The following is an 18366-nucleotide window of genomic DNA, read 5'->3' as shown; positions in this document are numbered from 1 at the left end:
AAATACTTGGCAGGAATAGTAAGAACACATAAAACCTGCCAGCTGTCAACGATGTAAATGGTGATTTTTGTTTCACTTTTTTTAAAAAAAACGAATTAAAGCAGGATTGAAACCTTTCCAAAGACAGCATGTTTGGCCTTGCAAAGGAAGAAAAATGAAAGAGTAAGATTTCCCACCCCCTCTTCTCTGTTGGCAGTTGCACTGGAGAGGGTGTTTTCTGGTAGCACTAAGGTTGGTCAGAAGTACACTCATCTGACAAAAGTAAAGTAAAAGCAATTGGAGAATGAAGAGTGTTGCCATTTAATAAATAACTGGGATCAACATACCTTGAAGCCTTTCAGTCTGTTAGTGCCCATCATCAAAGACATATCCACATTCATGTGTATGCTGTGCTGGACATAGCCAAGTAGAGGATGCCTAAGTCAAAATATAGTATCTTTGCTTGCTAACTGTCATGCTTCTGCTATGATACATGATGGCAGAAGTGCTAGATCTTGATGGAAATGGAATGTGGGGAACTACCCTAGAGGTTTATTCCTTTTCTTCATTTTAGGACAATTCACAAAGTTTTCTGTTCTTTACATGTGGCTGCATCATACATGCTAAAAGTATAGCATAGAAGACTTAAGAACATGAGAGATAATCAGGGATTTTTCCAGAACTCAGTTCCGGTACCTCTCAGGTAGGCACCATTGGCATTGTAAGAGAACAACACAGGCATTCGTGGTGAGTTCCGGCACCTCTTTTTCTAGAAAAATAGCACTGGATATGATAAAATGCAGGTCTGATATGGATGCACATTGGAGGACTTTTCCACATTCCCATGGATCTCAGTAGTATCTGTTTATCAAAGAATGCTCTTGGTTTATACATGTATCTAATGAAGTGCAGGGACGCAGGTGGCGCTGTGGGTTAAAGCCTCAGCGCCTAGGGCTTGCCGATCGAAAGGTCGGCGGTTCGAATCCCTGCGGCGGGGTGCGCTCCCGCTGCTCGGTCCCAGCGCCTGCCAACCTAGCAGTTCGAAAGCACCTCCGGGTGCAAGTAGATAAATAGGGACCGCTTACCAGCGGGAAGGTAAACGGCGTTTCCGTGTGCGGCTCTGGCTCGCCAGAGCAGCGATGTCACGCTGGCCACGTGACCCGGAAGTGTCTCCGGACAGCGCTGGCCCCTGGCCTCTTAAGTGAGATGGGCGCACAACCCCAGAGTCTGTCAAGACTGGCCCGTACGGGCAGGGGTACCTTTACCTTTACCTAATGAAGTGCAAGTGACCCTGATTCAGATTTCATACCTCTGCCCCCAAATGGCAATGGAATCCCTTGAATAATGACAATTTTGCAATTGTTTACTTGGGCGGGGGTGGGGGTGGTAAACTGCCATGATAAAATAAGCATTATTTTGATCTTCACAAATGGTGGGCTTTATGAGCGTATTTTGGATGGTGATAGAAACATGTAAGAAAGCTTTTTCTGCGGTGGCTTCCCATATATGACACTCCCTGCCCTAAGAGGTTAGATTATCTTCCCCTTTATTTGTGTTCTGATGGTAATTATAAACAAGCTTCAATTGCTGATTAATATATTGATTGTGGTACTGCTTTTTTTTGTTTGTTTATTATTCATTTGTATTTTAAAAGTGAGAGCCATTTTAAGCAACCTCTTTACGGAAGTGAAAAGTGCGGTACAACTCTGAGCCTGGCTTCGGCTGGGGAGGGCAGGATATAAATAAAATTTTATTATTTTATTTATTATTATTAAAAAATTAACCATCACCACCACATTTGTTTTCTTAGTGACCTACCTTGTAAATATTTTAAATGAAATGCAGTATCACAATTATTTATAAATAAATACATAAAATAGCAAAGCCTGAGACAGAGAATTGTTACATGTGAAACAGTTTTTCTACCTGGACATTTAGGTATAATAATATAATTTTATTATTTATACCCCACCCATCTGTGCGAGTTTCCCCAGCCACTCTGGGTGGCTCCCAACAGAGGACTAAAAACATAATAAAACTTCAAAATTAAAAACTTCCCTAAACAGGGCTGCCTTCAGATGTCTTCTAAATGTCAGATAGTTGTTTATTTCTTTGACATCTGCTGGGAGGGCGTTCCACAGGGCGGGTGCCACTACCAAGAAGGCCCTCTGCTTGGTTCCCTGTAACCTCACTTTGGTGTCCAGGCACTGGCAGAGGAAGAGGGGTGTGAGGGGAGCATACTGCTCCCGGCAGCGCGATCCCAGTGGGGTGCCATCGTGGCTGCCCCCCGCCCGCGCGGGGCGCCACGCCCCCAGACCATGCACCAGCCCTGCCCCCACCTGTTCTCCACCCCTGGTGCCAGAGCATGATATTCCGTCACTGTGTCCTGGCTGAACGATGGAAGCCAAGGCCATTTAGGGCTTTAAAGGTCAGCACCAACACTTTGAATTGTGCTTGGAAACATACTGGAAGCCAATGTAGATCTTTCAGGACCAGTGTAATATGGTCTCAGCGGCCACTCGCAGTCCCACTTCCAGTAAAATTAAAGCAATGCGTTGTAACACTTTAGAATGGCCTGTTGCCCTGTGGGGTGGCAAGATTCCTTCATGATCAGCTACCTTGAAATCAAAACCATCCATTGAGCATTATAAGGGTTAGGGTTGACTGCTTTTGGTTGATCCTCCCTAACCCTCTCCATCACCAGTTTACTACCCATGATTTGGTGTCAGGGACATCTAAAAAACCTGTTTCAAGCACAAACAAGCCCAAACCTCTACCCACTCTTTCACAACTGAAAGACTAAATCATTAGCTGAAGATACAGATTGGGCAGAATATTTTTTTTATAACTTGTTGAGATATATTCTCCTTTTGAGAGACATTGTTTTGCAAAAAGAACAAGTTTCAACTTTATTTTCTGCTTCCATGAAACCAGAGGTTATGTTTATTTAGAAAGCTAACATTTATACGGCTTATACATTCACAGCAGTTCAATGCCAAAAACCACAGGCCTAAAATGACTCTTTTCATTGCTCTGAAGGTTTTTAACCTATAGCTGTTTTTACAGGAACTGGATATTTTTGAGCAATTGCTGCTGGTAGACTTAAGAGCAATCATAGCACCCTGTGCCATCATTTGCAAAGAGTTGCTTGAGGAAAGGGATGTGCAAATTAGCCCTCAAGCTGTGGCGTGTTTTCCAGACTTTCTAAAGAAACATTTAATAAGCTGTTTTGAAAAACAAGAGGAAATAACAGAATCATAGATATGGAAAGGACCCAAAAGTTGCTAGTCCAAATCCTCTGCCCAAAGGCAGAATCCAAACATTAAACCCATGGTTGAAAAAGGTGTCTGTTATTCCTTTGATACTATAGAAGCGGGCGTGTGGGGAAGCAAAAACAAGAAGGTTGGGGAGAGGAAACTTTCCCAAAAATGGCAAAAAGGAAGTTGATGAGTGAAGAGGGTCAAATCACTCCAAAATGCTTCAGAGTTGTTTAGAAACACAATTTTAGAATAGAAGTTCAGCTGGAGATCAGGAAATGTATCCTAAGGGCCAAGATGATGCTGGTTTGGTTAACAAGCAGAGTCAAAGAAGAGATTAGAGGCATGAAGAGTTCCATAAAATTTTTGAAGGCCTTGTCTAATGAGGAGAACAAAAAGGAACACCAACTTGGCCAAAATAAATAAAAGCAGACAATGTGGGATGGTGAAAAAGAATTTGAGGAGCACATTGCAAAAAACTTAAAGACCAGCGCGCACACACAAATATATCTGCAAATATGGTAAATTAGTGGTAGGATACTGGCAACAGGGGCAGTTGGAATCTTGGATGACAAGTAAGTCAAAGGGATGCATTGGAGGATAAGGAGATTGCAGGGAATGAATTATTTCCATCTGTCTTCACAGTGGAAGATTTAGGGCAGATCTCTATACCTGAACTAACTACTGCAAAAAGAACATATGACAAACTGAGGTAAATAGTTGTGGTGAGAGACAATAGGGTAAGTCCTGTCTCACATATACAGTGGTACCTCGGGTTACATATGCTTCGGGTTACATATGCTTCAGGTTACAAACTCTGCTAATCCAGAAATATTACCTCGGGTTAAGAACTTTGCTTCAGGATGAGAACAGAAATCGTGCAGCGGCGGCACAGTGGCAGCAGGAGGCCCCATTAGCTAAAGTGGTGCTTCAGGTTAAGAACAGTTTCAGGTTAAGAACAGACCTCCGGAACGAATTAAGTACTTAACCCGAGGTACCACTATAATATAATATAAATTCTTGTGGGTACTATCAGACTCACTATTTTCAGGTAGGATTCAGCTGACTACTGCCAAATTCAGGTTGCACGACAAACCTGCTCTCCCCCCTCCAAAATCAGACTTTTGCAGTAAGAAAAGTAATGGGGAAATGCAGTGGAAAATGTGGGATAACAATTGCTTGATGCAGCATTGTAAAACCTCTCCACGAATAAACAATAGATGCTCAATAAACAGCCAACTTCATATAACCTCCCTGCAAAGTTTGTGTGCAAACCAATCGGGAGGAATGCTCAATAAACTGGTCACTTGGAAGTAATCTTCTTCTCCTTGCCTGGAGGGTCCATGGTTATATTCCACTTCAGAATGCAGGTCGGAGATGAATATAAAAGTTTAAGATGAAATAGTGGGAAACATGTACACACACAAACACACTCATATTATCAAGTAAAAAAAGGAGCCCACACACCCAGAAGTAAAATGCCACAGACAAGGTCCTGGCCTAACTGTGTCTGACCATTCCTGGCCATTTCTTTTCCTCTACTTCACTGATGGCTCCCTCTCTCCTCAGCCATGTGGCAATCAGAGTGCTATACAGTGGTACCTCGGTTTATGAACTTAATCAGTTCCGGAAGTCTGTTCTTAAACTGAAACTGTTCTTAACCTGAGGTGTGCTTTCCCTAATGAGGCCTCCTGCCGCCGGTGCCCTTCCACCGTTCAGATCCTGTTCTTAGACCAAGGTAAAGTTTGCAAACCGGGACACTACTTCCGGTTTTGCGGAGTTCATAAACTGAATAGTTCGTAAACAAGGCTGTTCTTAACCGAGGTACCACTGTAAGCACTTTGGTACTCCCAGAAAGTGGGAGAAGGCCTGTCAGGTGGTTCTGTGTGCCACACAGAGAGGCCTGTTCTTTACCACATGTCCCTACTTTTTTTTAATGCTCATTTTTTAAAATAAAAGCTGTTCTTTTTAATGTTTCCTTTCATACTGTTATTTTTTACTGAAAGGTAAGAGGGAGGTTTTGACACTGTTAATATAACACGGGGTGTTAATCTTATAATCACCCTGTCAGCACTTTGTGTCAGGGTGTTAATGACCACCTTTCAGCCACTCAGAGCTCCCTGCCAATACAAATAGAGCACTATATAGCCAACCAGCAACAAGTCAGACACTTTGGGTTCTTTCCCCCCTTTTTTAAAACTCTCTCCTCCTTCAGACCTCTTTTCTACAAGGAGTAGACAACTCACAATGTGGCAAAGAAAACTCCTTCTTTGTCAATTCCTTGCATTCTCCTCTTCCTTAGTTCACCTGCACATTTACCATAAAAAAATTGGGGTTGGTGCATGTACCATGGGATATAGATACACAAATATTTTCTTTGGATTTAAATATAGCAAATCCAGTATTAGGGGTGGAGAGAGATGTGTATTTTTCATCGGAAACAGAAGCAGTAATTCATCTAATTTCATATGGTTAATTTTTATGCAGTAAACCAGCTTGCTTTATTTATTTAAATATATTTCCAACCCTCTTTTCCAATATAGGAATCATAGAGGCTAATAAATTAAGATAAACAAAGGATGGTACTTGCCTCAGCAGGATTCTGACCAGATTTTGAAGTTATGTATTGCACTTATGCTTGTGGAATTTACCCTCTTCCCATTGTATATGCACAAAATCTGTTCTGGGGTAGGCATGGGGCAAGAGGGAGGAGGAAAATTCCTTTGGGTAATCTTTGCACTGATAGAATGATTTAGTTGACTACTGTCTGTAGATATAGATATTGATATTATTTTAGGTCAACTAGGGCCGGCCACCACTGCTCATGTTGTTCACACACACACACACACACACACACACACACACACACACCACCCCCTTCCCCACCCCTTTATACTTGGTCAACCTCCCTCCCTTTACACTGGCACAATGTTGTGTTCTACTTCAAACGGTGTTCACGGCACATGGTGGCCAAAGACTAAGCAGACAAGAGTTCAGGGGTAGGCAGATATTAAGGTCATGGCGGAACCCTGGACAGCTCCCAGTGATGCTCAGGCTGGCAGCTGAAAGCCAAACTGGAGGGGACGATTGTAGGGCAGGTCACTTCCATTGTTGCATTGTTAAACTGCTCTCATAATCGAGAAAGGTCTCTTAACATTCCACTAAAATCTACCCTCCTGTAACTTAAACCCATTCAATCTAGTCCTGCCCTCTGAGGCAGCAGTGAATAAATATTTGCCTTCTTCTATATGACTGCCCTTCAGGTATTTGCAGAGTACAAGTGTGTGTGTGTGTGTGTGTGTGTGTGTGTGTCCCCACCTCAGTCTTCTCCAGGCTAAGCATACCCACTTCCTTCAACATTTCCTCAAAGGAAATGTTCTCCATACCACTGCCTTTGTTACCGTCCTCTGAACCCTTTCCAATTTGCTAATATCCTCCTTAAAACGATGTGCCCAGAATTGGACGCAATACTCGCTACATTGGCTTGTGCTCTGAAAACAGATATTCTTATCTTTTTTCTGGGAAGTCGGAGAAACGCTTACGTTTCTCAAAAAAAGAAATGCATCCTGTCTTCAGGGAATGACTATGTCTATTTTTGAGTCCAACTGTTTATTATTTTAAGAGATATCATTTTGACTTCAAAGACCAATGAGTTGGGGGTGGGGGCAGGAAGTACTCAGCTCTGTTTATCTGTTAAATGTCAAGCCCTTCAAGGGGGCTGGAATTTTCCAGAAGCAGTTCCCTGTAGCTCAACTGAAGACATCCAAAACTCCTCTCTAAGCAGCTGTGATTCTTATTTGAATTTCAGCCTAGGTATAACCACAGGCCCCAAGCTCCCCAAGGAAGTCTTGCATAAGCATTGTTCTCAATTAGTAGTGCAGAGATTTGAGAGAAAGCAAGAGGTCTTTGCTTTAGTTGGCATTGGGACATTAAAAATAAGTGGTCAAGTCTCTTTTAGATGTCTGTGTGTAAATTTAAATCCCTCTTAATGGTAATGGGAACTGCATATGCGTGCTGAGGGGAGAGTGAATACCCCCTAAGCAAGCAGGCTGGGCAAGGCCAAGAAAAGCCAAACTTTGCTACATTTTAGAACCAGCCAAAATAATAGTTTTTCAAGAACGATTTTATGGGTTAAGCAAATCTGTCCGTCTGCGATGGGATTTGACTTCCCAGTAGGATGTACGTTTTATTTACTAAGTTTTCAACTTTTACATCGTGCTGGGGAGGGAGAGGGACAAGAAGCAAGTTTCCAAAAATACCAGAGTAGAAAGGAAACAGCTGTTTGAAGAGATGAGCCATGATGGTGAGTACAGGGGCCAATGGCAGAGTCTGGGTGTTGCTGACAGATTTCTGGGCTTGGCAGGCTTCATGGGCACCCGTGAATTATGTCACTGAGGAAGAATCCGCGAGCAGGGATTTCAGAGTCCTGCTGATCACGAATCTTCCTTGCAAAAATCCAGTTGGAATATTTTCATTCCGACCTAACATTTTTCACTTGCGTTCCTCTGTGGAGGACAACATGACATTGGAATCAACAGCCCTTTCAACATCCAAATAGGAGATTAACAAGCCGTGCCAGAGTGATCCCTTCTTCCACTCCTCCCACACACAAGCGGCCCTAGATTGACCTCAGCTCCAGTTGCTGGGCTGAGCAAGTGGCAGAAACAGAAACCTGATTTCCTGCATGGCTGGTAGAAAGAGACCCAGAACCAATCTAGACTAATTTGAATCAGACTCGCTTTATTCTACTCACTGGACATTGTAAATTTAGCACATACATTTCATACTCAGGCAAGACATGCACAAAGAGATTAGGCCAGGGGTCAGCAAACTTTTTCAGCAGGGGGCTGGTCCACTGTCCCTCAGACCTTGTGGGGGGCCGGACTATACTTGGGGGGGGGGTGAACGAATTCCTATGCCCCACAAATAACCCAGAGATGCATTTTAAATGAAAGGACACATTCTACTCATGTAAAAACACGCTGATTCCTGGACTATCTGCAGGCTGGATTTAGAAGGCAGTTGGCCTTAGTTTGCCTACCCATGGACTAGGCTATGGTGGAACTATATACATCCCCAAAAGGAGTATAATAAGGAAAGCGATGGGGTTGTTCTTCACCCAGCAGCTGCCATTGCTGCTTTATTTTTGTGGTTGCAAATTCTTGGAAACTATTTTCGATGTTGTGTTTTAAATTGTAACTCACTCTGGGACCTTCGGGTGAAGGGTGGGCAATAAATTAAATTAAAGTAAATCATTGTCCCAGCGTTTTCTCACGGGGCTTATCTAGATCATCTTTTGCTGACCTCATGCCCTGCTGGTATTTTGGACTACAACTTCCATCAGCCTCAGCTCATGGGAATCCAAAACTGCAGATTGAGGCAAGAAGAATATAAATAAATTACAAATCCTCAGAAAATGGCACGGCCATGAGAGGAGAATTAGGTTACTACTCTTCTATCCATCCTTGTCACTGAAGGCACAAGTGTCCTTGTTGGCGCAGATCTTGGTAAACTTTAGACTGGGCTGCTGCAATGTGCTGTATGTGGAGCTGCCCTTGAGGCTGCTTTAGAAATTGCAGCTGGCGAAAAAAGGCTGTGGCCCAGCTTTTGGCTGGGACAATTCTCTCTCAGTATATTATGCTGGTGCAGATAGCTCTGCTAGCTTCAAGGTACTGCTGTTAATGTATAAATCTCTAAATAGCCTAGAATCACATTACCTGAAGGACCTCCATGCCCCTTACACAACAGCCGGATCACTTCAACAATCTGGAGGTAACTCTCTTCAATGAACTACAGTACAGTGATTTCAGATACTTTGGGTTTCTGTGCTAAGACCTTTAGTGGCACCAATACTTCTTGAACACTGTTCACATTGAAATCAGGCAGGCATGCACAATTCTGATATTTCATCACCTACTGAAAACATTTCACCAAGCATTTTTACAGAACTCATTTGATTCACTGTTGGTCATTTCTTCTGAATTTTATAAGATGCTTTAGGGTTTTTATTGTAGATTGCCATTATATTTTTTTTAATGAGTTGGTGGTTTAGAAATACTCTTATAAATAAAATAATTACTGTTGATGCCATAGGCATTATCCATCACATGATCATGACAACCATATTATTATGACAACCATATTATTATGATTACTACAACTATTACTACCAATTATGTATATCCCCCCCTCATTCTACATAAACTGTACTCAAGGCAGCTCAGACTTTAAAAATTGGCTTTAAGACTACAGAAGTCAAATAAAACAAACAGTACATTATTTAAAATAGCAGAACATTATATTACACACTGTATTCACTTTTATAATTGACTCACTTACTGAAAGGAAATTGCATTTCCACAGCAGCAAGATATCAGCGTTTGAGTGCTTAGAAGATGCAATCTTTGCGCTGTAGAATTTTTTCCTTCAGAAAACGCTGCTGGATTCCACTGTAATTAATTAATTACAACTGTCTGTTGTGTTGTAAAGCAAAGCCTTGCAACACCATCAAAGGGATTTAAACACCCATTTTTGTAAGATAAATCCAGATTGTGTTTAGCCAACTTTGTGGCATTAAACCACACTGTGGGCCATACTAGACAGTGTGTAAGCACCATTATCTCTGTCTTTAAGGGGTTTTAAAGTGCAGATTACCATCACTGGCGGAGGAAGAGGAGTGCGGGGGAGCGCAATCCTGGTTGGGTGCCATCGCGGCTGCCCCCCCATGCGCTGGGCGCCACACCCCCAGGACGCATGCCACGCCCCTGCAGGTGGCATGCCACGCCCCCCAGAACACACATCACGTCCCCGGGATGCATGCCAGCCACGCCCATGCCCGCTTTCCACCCCACCCCCACCGGAGCTTGAAGCTCTGCCACCGTCTTGACCCTGGCATGGTGAAAGGGAGAGTTAATACTTTTTCACCAGTATAGATCTGGGCACATTCAGAGGTAGAGACAGGAAGGATTGTCAGATGGGCTCTGCTCCATTGTCTCATCAATGGATGCTCTTTGACTCCTGAGATGCTGCTTTTAGCTTTCCCCCCTGTCTTCTGGATTTCACCTTGACCTATAATGTACACAAAGAGATTGTTCCAACTTTTTTTCTTTGCATTGCCTCAATAACAATTATACTTCCGTGTGTGTGTGTGTGTGTGTGTGTGTTTGTACCATTTTACGTTTGTCAATATGTTTAAAATTTAAAAGAACATTGCAATTAAGGACACAGATATACCCTCTAGCTTGCACCTGAGCATTAGACAAAACAAATTCTTGATTGTCAAGTTTATTGAAGATCAGACCTTCCATCACCATCATCATCAAAGGGCTGAACTTGAGGCAGCAACACCTCAACAGCTGTTTCGCTTCCAGGGAAATTAACAATGTGGAGTGGAGGATGGGTTTTGTTGCCCACAGTTTCCTCTCTTCTCAGCCCCCAATAATTTCCAAAGAGAGTTTCCCCCCTTATAAACACATAATTGGAACTTCCTATGCCAGAGAAGCTTCAGACCCGGGGTGTGATTTGATGTGGAGAACAGTCAGGAAAATGGGTTAAGAATTGTTCTGTATCTCCACTTCACATCACCACCTCCCCAAACTGCTTTTCCTTAGGGTCACTAAGGGTTTGTCACACATGTTTGCATGTAACATCCTGTTTGGTCCTAAATGTCTCGTGCAACAGCTCAAGGAATGTTACCTCATGTCAATCCTTGTTTTCTTATATTTTCATTTCTGGGTTTGTGATTATAAAGCTCAGAGGTTTCCTAAACAGAATCGTAAATCAAAGAGAAAGCCGGATGTTCATCCAGACCACATGTTGAGAAGCATGCTTCCAATTCCACATGAAAGCTGCACTAACCAGATGTGAATGCAATTTTCCTGCTTAGATGGGAAGTTGTAGGGAGAACCTACAAAATGCCCATAGCTTTTAAAATAGAAAGGAGATCTTTCCAGAAAAGGTCTACCAAGGCTTATGTTCATATTTCATTTCTGGGGAACTTTCTTGTGGTCAGAGTTGGATGCTACAGGGCATATCCATTATACCTAGTAAGCTACATAAGAAGAACGCTACTGGGTCAAACCAAAGGCACATCTAGTTCCAGTATTCTGTTCTCAGAGTAGGCAGCCAGAAGCTTATGGGAAGCCCACAAAGAGAATATGAGTGCCGCAAGACTCTTGCCCACTTGTATTTCCCGCCAGTGGTCATCCATGAGCCCATTCCATTCCATTTCCAATCATCTGCATTAAAAAACCAAACAAACATTGCATTTAACATGTTGGCACCTATCTGTCTTGGGAGACAATGGAGCGATGCACCTTTTGGGGTGAAGTCAAACTGTTGGAAGGTTACAGCACCTGCCAGAGACCAAAATGAGACAGACATGTTTCGTTGCAGCTGGGGCAGATGAAGGTGTCCTGTTGTGCTGCTGCAGATGCACTATGGTGTTTCTGCTCTCTGTGCTCCTCCCAGCAGTCATTCCTCCTCTGGTCGCTACTATAGATGCAACTTAGAACTGCCAGAAGTGAAGCATTAGCATTTTCCACATGCACTGCATCAGGAAGATTTGGACATCGCAAGAGACTGAAACAAAGATGGGCTCTCCCAAGCTCACATTCCCAGCAAATTCACACTTCTGTCTCAGCGACACCCATGCTGGCTTGGGCATGTCCACAGAATGGAAGATAGGAGGATCACCAAGGGCATAGTCTACAGGGAGCTGGCTTCAGGCACCAGGCCCATTGGCAGACCAACTCTGCATTACAAAGATGTCTGCAAATACGACATGTAGGCTGGCAACATCAACCCCACCATGCAGAAATCCCTTGCATTGCATTTAAACATGTGTCTATTTAAACACACTTTTCTGAACCTCTTTTCTGTCACAATATGCATTTCTAAATTATTTTCTCTCAAGATATGCATTTATAACTATTCCAGTACAGTTTTGATGCAGGAACTGTGTTGGAAGAATTGGGGAAAGTGAGAAATTCTGTGGGTATTTAATTTGTCCAGGAGATGGTGATCAGGTCAGTTTGTACTGGAATTTGAATGATTAACTTCTTGCCTCTATCTGTATGGCAGAAGAGGATAGGACTAGATAGGCTGGATGGGGAGGTGTTAGGTTTATGTGTTGGCTGCATTTGTGTGTATCTTTCCCTGTATACTGGAGAAGCTTCATTAGAAGCTACTTGAGGGTGATTTGGCTTGTAACCCTCAGATCCTTTAAACTGCTGGTTGTGGTGATTCACTGTGCAGGGAAATCAACTTTGACATTCATTACCAGAGCTAAACTTTGGGAACAGGTTCAGCGGCTGTGCCCTGGCCTAAAATAAGCTTTGTGTTTGAAATGGCAGGTTTTACCCTCTTCCCCTTGAATGTTTGGAGGTATGCTCAGAACGAGCAGGAATATGTACTACTTGTGTTGCCACAAGAAAGGAGACACGAACAATTTCCCATGTGCATGCCATAAGGCAGAGTGATGGCAAAATGGTCAGAATGTGCTGTGCATGTTTTGCTCCTCTCCTTGTGGGTGGAAATACCCCCTAGAATCCAAACCAACCAAGAGGAGAAAACAGCAGAGCGAGCAGCTGCAAGGTTACTAAGACGCAACAATGCTCAAGTACATTCAGCTCAGAAAAGACGGCAAGTGACTCTTGGCAGCCTCAGCTTCCTTGCATTTATAAAGCTATCTATTTTAAATTTGAAGTGGAAACTTTGATTGGGGCCAGCTTTTAAAATATCAGATCAGCTCCAGGAAGGAAAACAGTAAAGGATGTCAGGAAGATTGCTGGTACAGAGTGTACTCCAGACTCTTCAAGGCAAGAAGCAAAGAGAAATCTCAGTAATGTCCCTAAAGCTTTGCTATCTCTGTCTACTTGACAGCAGCAAACAAAAGAAAAAGTCTTCAAAAAATAGGTAATGGGGGTTACCACATTAAGCTCTATAAAGCATGAAAGGCTTGTTTCTCAGAGTTACAATGTAGACATTACTGGGTGACCATTAAAAAGGTAAAGGGACCCCTGACCATTAGGTCCAGTCAAGGCCGACTCTGGGGTTGCGGCACTCATCTCGCTTTATTAGCCAAGGGAGCAGGCGTACAGCTTCCGGGTCATGTGGCCAGCATGACTAAGCTGCTTCTGGCGAACCAGAGCAGCGCATGGAAACGCCGTTTACCTTCCAACCGGAGCGGTACCTATTTATCTACTTGCACTTTGATGTGCTTTCGAACTGCTAGGTTGGCAGGAGCAGGGACCGAGCAACGGGAGTTCACCCCGTCACGGGGATTCAAACTGCCAATCTTCTGATCAGCAAGTCCTAGGCTCTGTGGTTTAACCCACACCGCTACCCACATCCCTGGGTGACCATTAATGATTTGCTAATGTGTTGGTGAGGAGAAGCCCAGTTTTTAGGAAAGAGAGATGTGGAATGAGCAATATAAGGGTAGTAGAACCTCTTCAGATGTTCTCCAAAACATGATACAGGGGGAGCCCAATCACATGCTCCCAACTCCCATGCATTCATGATAACGTCTGAAAGAGGACAGTTGTACACACAAAGAGCTCTTGCTCTGAGAAAGCAGGCCCCTGATTTCATGGAGAGAGCCTTTCACATGTAGACTTATAGATTCATGGCTACTAACCATCATGTCTGTGTACCATTCCCAGTACCAGAGGCTGCATGGCTCCAAATACCAGTTGCAGGGGAAGGAACTCAAGTGGAGAAAGTGCTTTTGATTTTGTGACCTGCTTGCAGGCTTCCCATAGGCTTCTGGCTAGCTTTGTGAGAACAAGAAAGTGGACTAGATCGGTCTTTGGTTTGATTCAAGAGGACTATGCATGGGGGCTCACTTCACATATGAATGAGAGGAACTTGGGAGCGTGTGATTATGCTCCACATATTGGATAATGTCGAAGAGGCCTCAGTATAACTATCAATGGGCAGTCTGAACTCTCCTCCAGACCAAAGTGCCACATGGACCACACAACTAAGATGGCACTGGTGTGTTGCTTATCACAAACGTAGCCAGAAAACTATTTATTGAGTACTAAAGCTGTGACCTGCCAGGACATGAAAGCTGCTTTATCCCAATGATTTTGCAAATGTCGAAGATTTTCTCAATTTCTGCAAAACATTGTCTCTGCTTTCCATCCAGGTACTGCTCTGTCTTCGGTCTCTTTATTTTGTGGATAGGTTTTTGAATAACAGTGGACGTGAACATTCAGGAGCATGTTGACCTCTTTGGAACCTTTGCCAATCTGGTTTTCATCCCTGCTTTCAGACTCTGATTTTTTAACTTTGCTTGGCCAACTACATTTAGAAATCTATATCCATCAGGACAAGGAATATCAAGTATACATTCCAGCCAGGCAAAAACTGTTGGGGTGCAAAGCAGTTAACAAAAAAGTTAACATTCTTTAACTATCTAGGCATGCAAAGTCTATTTTTGGAAGCCTGTGTGTGTGTGTGTGTGTGTGTGTGTGTGTGTCTGTATCAGCTTTGAACATTTTGGTTTGAGTTATATAACATTATTTTGGGTAGTCTGAAAGAACCTGAAGTATGAGGCCTGCCAATCTGTCTGCTTCATATAAGCAAGTAGCTCAGTCAGTTGTGGTGTTTCCCTGACTTTAATTTTTGCCAATCTCAGTGAGGCATGTTTATTACTAACTTTTATAAATTATATGCTAACATAAACCACAGCTAAACCCATGTCTGGGATTCTTCTTCCATCCTGCTCAAGTTCACTTTTCTACAAAAATATGCCTAGTGTATGATTTTACTAGTCTTTTTTCTCAGACCAGAAGTGATTTATGTTAGTAGGTTTTCCAGATACATGACGCAGCCCTACCACTTGAGGTGGGGTCATTGCTCACATGGAAGAGTAGTTTCAAATCCACACAGGATCCTGCCGTACCTGATCGTTGCAGAGCTGATCTATTGGTCTGTCTTCTATGCATTTAGCTTTGCTCAGAATTCTGCAGCACATGGGAAATGAGGTCATTTGATGCATATAGGGAGAATGGTTTTTTTATTTAGCCTTCAGATGTACAACCACTTCAAATCACAACAGCTGAAAAAGCACATGCAAGGGATATAAGTTGTACCCATGGACAATTATAAATTCTCCTTGCAAATGTGTTATTTGGGCAGTCAGAGCTGTCATAGACAAGATAAATGTATGACTTACCATCTCTAACTGTACTTAACCCCATCTCCTTTACACACAGGAAATCAATTATCTCTTACCTGTCCACTGTACCTTGTAAGCCCATAGGATAGAGTTTTTGGTATTCAGTAGAACATCAAGCATGCTATTAGTGCTATACATTTTAAATTACTGTAGTGAGAGCGCAATCATCAACACAGAGTTGTCCATGGTCATGTATTTGGTACTTATGGAGTGGACATTTTAGGCACTTGTAATTAAAACTTGAAGAATCCTGCTGTTGCAACAAGTTGAATTAGTTAACCAAACTATTCCCCAACCCCCCAACTTTGAATTAAAGGTCTGCACACTTACTGTTGACTGCAACTTTCTTAAACACTTATTGTCAGAAGGCTGGGATCTGACCTAAATAATAAAACCACCAGGTTGAAAAAGTCAACACATCCCTAGTGGTTTATTACATCTCATTCTGCATGTTCTTATTATTCTGGCATTTGAGAGATCCATGAAAGGGCATGAGAAAATATTTCATAGTTATTGAGATTAAAGATGTTGTAGAATTGTGCTTTTAAAAGGGACAGAGTTGCAGCATTCTATCAGCTACACTTTGAGATGACTATTTATTACTGGATTTAATTATTCACATCTTGGGAAACAACTGAAAATTAAAATTACATTTTAATTGGCAGAAGTCACAGATTTTGTTTCTCTGTTCAATGGATGTCTGCCATCCAAAGAGCCCTTTTAGGTGCAGGCTGGTTCTGTCTATACCCATCCAACCAACAGGGAATCAGAAAATAAGAAGTTCCACCCAATTCCACAAGTGTCAAGCAGGACTGCTATTAAACTGCTATTAAAGCTACTATTAAAAATCTCTGCGTTTCCCACCCAGTCCTCCAGATATGGACATTTTCCAGTAGATGATTCTTTACAACAGCAGATCATTTTTTACAACAGCACATCAAATTTTCTTCCCCCCCCCCAATAAATATTTATTAGAATTTTTAACAAATTACATCAAAGAAGAAAAAACACAAAACAGAAAAATACACAAAACAAAAAAATAGATAAAAATAGAAAAAGAAAGAAAAAATCCATTATTCTTTTTCTAACTTTGAAGCTCATATCCTTATTTCCTTGACCTCCTCACACCTCCCCTTTTTGTATTCCCATTTACATAATCAAATCAGCAAATCCTTACCCTCTTTCCATTTATCATCTTTAACTTTATAGCTTAACATATCACAACTCCAATATTTTCATCCATAAATTCATTTTTGCATACTCTTTCTAACTATCACTAATACCACTTATTTTTAATCCAACATCATTTTAACATTCATAAATTTTACACTGTTTCTGTAAATAGTCTTTAAATTTCTTCCAGTCCTCTTCCACCAACTCTTCTCCCAGGTCTCGGATTCTCAGCACATCAAATTTTTTGCCTAAAGCCTATTTTGCACAGTGTTTGTCCAAAATCAGATGCTCTGGTGTGCATCTTTCCAGCATCCTGTTTCAGTTTGTTTGTCTTGCAGTCTGATTGCATCTCCTAAATTATTTCATGGAATCAAAGAGCTGGAAGGGACCCTGAGGATCATCTAGTCCAACCCCCTGCAGGAATGCAGGAATATGCAGCTGTCCCATGTGGGGATTGAACCTGCAACCTTGGCATTAGCCTGCTGCCCAGCCTCATGCATGGTGGGGCATGCTGTCCCATTCCCAATATTGAAACAGTGTTGATTCAACCACAATCCCAGTCATATTTTTTACATAGAATGGGGGGTGGGGGTAATGGTGCCTTCTTGCCTCAGGCAGAAAAACATCGTGGTGGCTCTGCTCCCAGCTGCCTACACTCCAGGACTGGCAGCTATGAATTCCTTCTTCATCATTTGCCCCAGCAATCCATATGTCACCTCCTAAGATGTCCCTATATTACTTGGCCTGCACCAAGAAGCAACACAGCAGCTTGACCAATTAGTGTGCTCCTGGATTTTGTGAGTGCTTTTTACTGAAAGAAAATATTCTTACATTATTGCAGAGACCAGCTACTGTTTACGCTTCTTCAGCTTCTGATTGCCCTCTGCCCCTGCCCATTAAAATATGTGGAGTTCCCTTTTCATGCAAAGAAGAGCATGCGATTCAGTTACGGCCACATTGCATCATGTCATATGTCTAGGGGACTAGCTACTTGTCAAGGAAAGCAGGACCCTGCTGAAAGACAGAGATAGCACGTTATAATGACATGCTGTTCCACAGCTGCTTGCTGAATTAATTTCCCTGTAGAATTTTCTAATTAGTCAGCTTTCTCCAGCCTATTCCCCACAGATGAAACAGAAAGGAAGCAAAAGGCTAGCACCTGCTCCTAAACTTTGGCTGGGGTGAGGGGAGATGGGGATTTAATGGCTGACATACGCGGAAAATAGTTAGACACGCGAAAGTCTCCCATCCAGCCAGCTGTGGGGATGAAGTAACTGGCTTTGGAAGCTTCGTGGAGATTCTTTTATGGGAGGAAAATTTCCACTGGCTAAAATTTGAGACAGTTAACCACATTACTTGGGGGGAGGGGGATAGATTTGTTCAAGTGTCAAAATATTGTCCTACTGCCCCCCCCCCTTAAAGGATACGTCAGGAAAAGAAAGAAGAGTGGGTTACTCAAAGCCATTAAGGTGGTTTAATGTGGAGCTTAAGCAATTACTGCTAGTTCATTGTTTTAATGGCTGTAGTTTCTCCCATTATTTTTTTTTAAAAAAAACCACACACGAAAAAACTGTTTTACTGGAATGCAGCGCATATTTGAAAATTACCAATTAGGATGGCATGCAGGATCAAGACAATAACAGGAACTAGTGGCTTATGATTCATTGCTTTGAAGGAGAGTTATCGATTGCACAGAAGTTGTTCATGTTAGATGTTATAGGAAATCAAAGCATGAAGAAAGCAGAACCAGATAATAGTCATCAAGATCTT

The 18366-nt window shown here is 42.4% G+C and overlaps 1 protein-coding gene and 1 long non-coding RNA gene across 5 annotated transcripts in view; one reads left to right on the top strand and one right to left on the bottom strand.

Moving 5' to 3' along the window:
- The window catches only part of LOC307224082, a 95771-nt gene that overhangs the window by 20785 nt on the left and 56620 nt on the right, over window positions 1–18366 (top strand). The gene's annotated exons all lie outside the window — the stretch shown is intronic.
- Window positions 1–18366, bottom strand: part of LOC307224076 (uncharacterized protein) — a 132754-nt gene that overhangs the window by 85466 nt on the left and 28922 nt on the right. Inside the window, exon 2 of one of the 4 annotated variants that reach the window (XM_079990567.1) lies at window positions 10161–10304. The exons of the other annotated variants lie outside the window; for them this stretch is intronic. Within the exon in view, the coding sequence (XP_079846693.1) occupies window positions 10161–10304 (144 nt within the window). The remainder of the gene's footprint in view (window positions 1–10160; window positions 10305–18366) is intronic. 4 annotated transcript variants of the gene reach the window in all.

Source organism: Podarcis cretensis (genome assembly GCF_951804945.1).
Source record: "Podarcis cretensis genome assembly, chromosome: 9".
NCBI classification, from domain to species: Eukaryota; Metazoa; Chordata; class Lepidosauria; order Squamata; family Lacertidae; genus Podarcis; species Podarcis cretensis.
The sequence above is the reverse complement of the archived record's forward strand: the minus strand, read 5'-3'. Positions and strand labels throughout refer to the sequence as shown.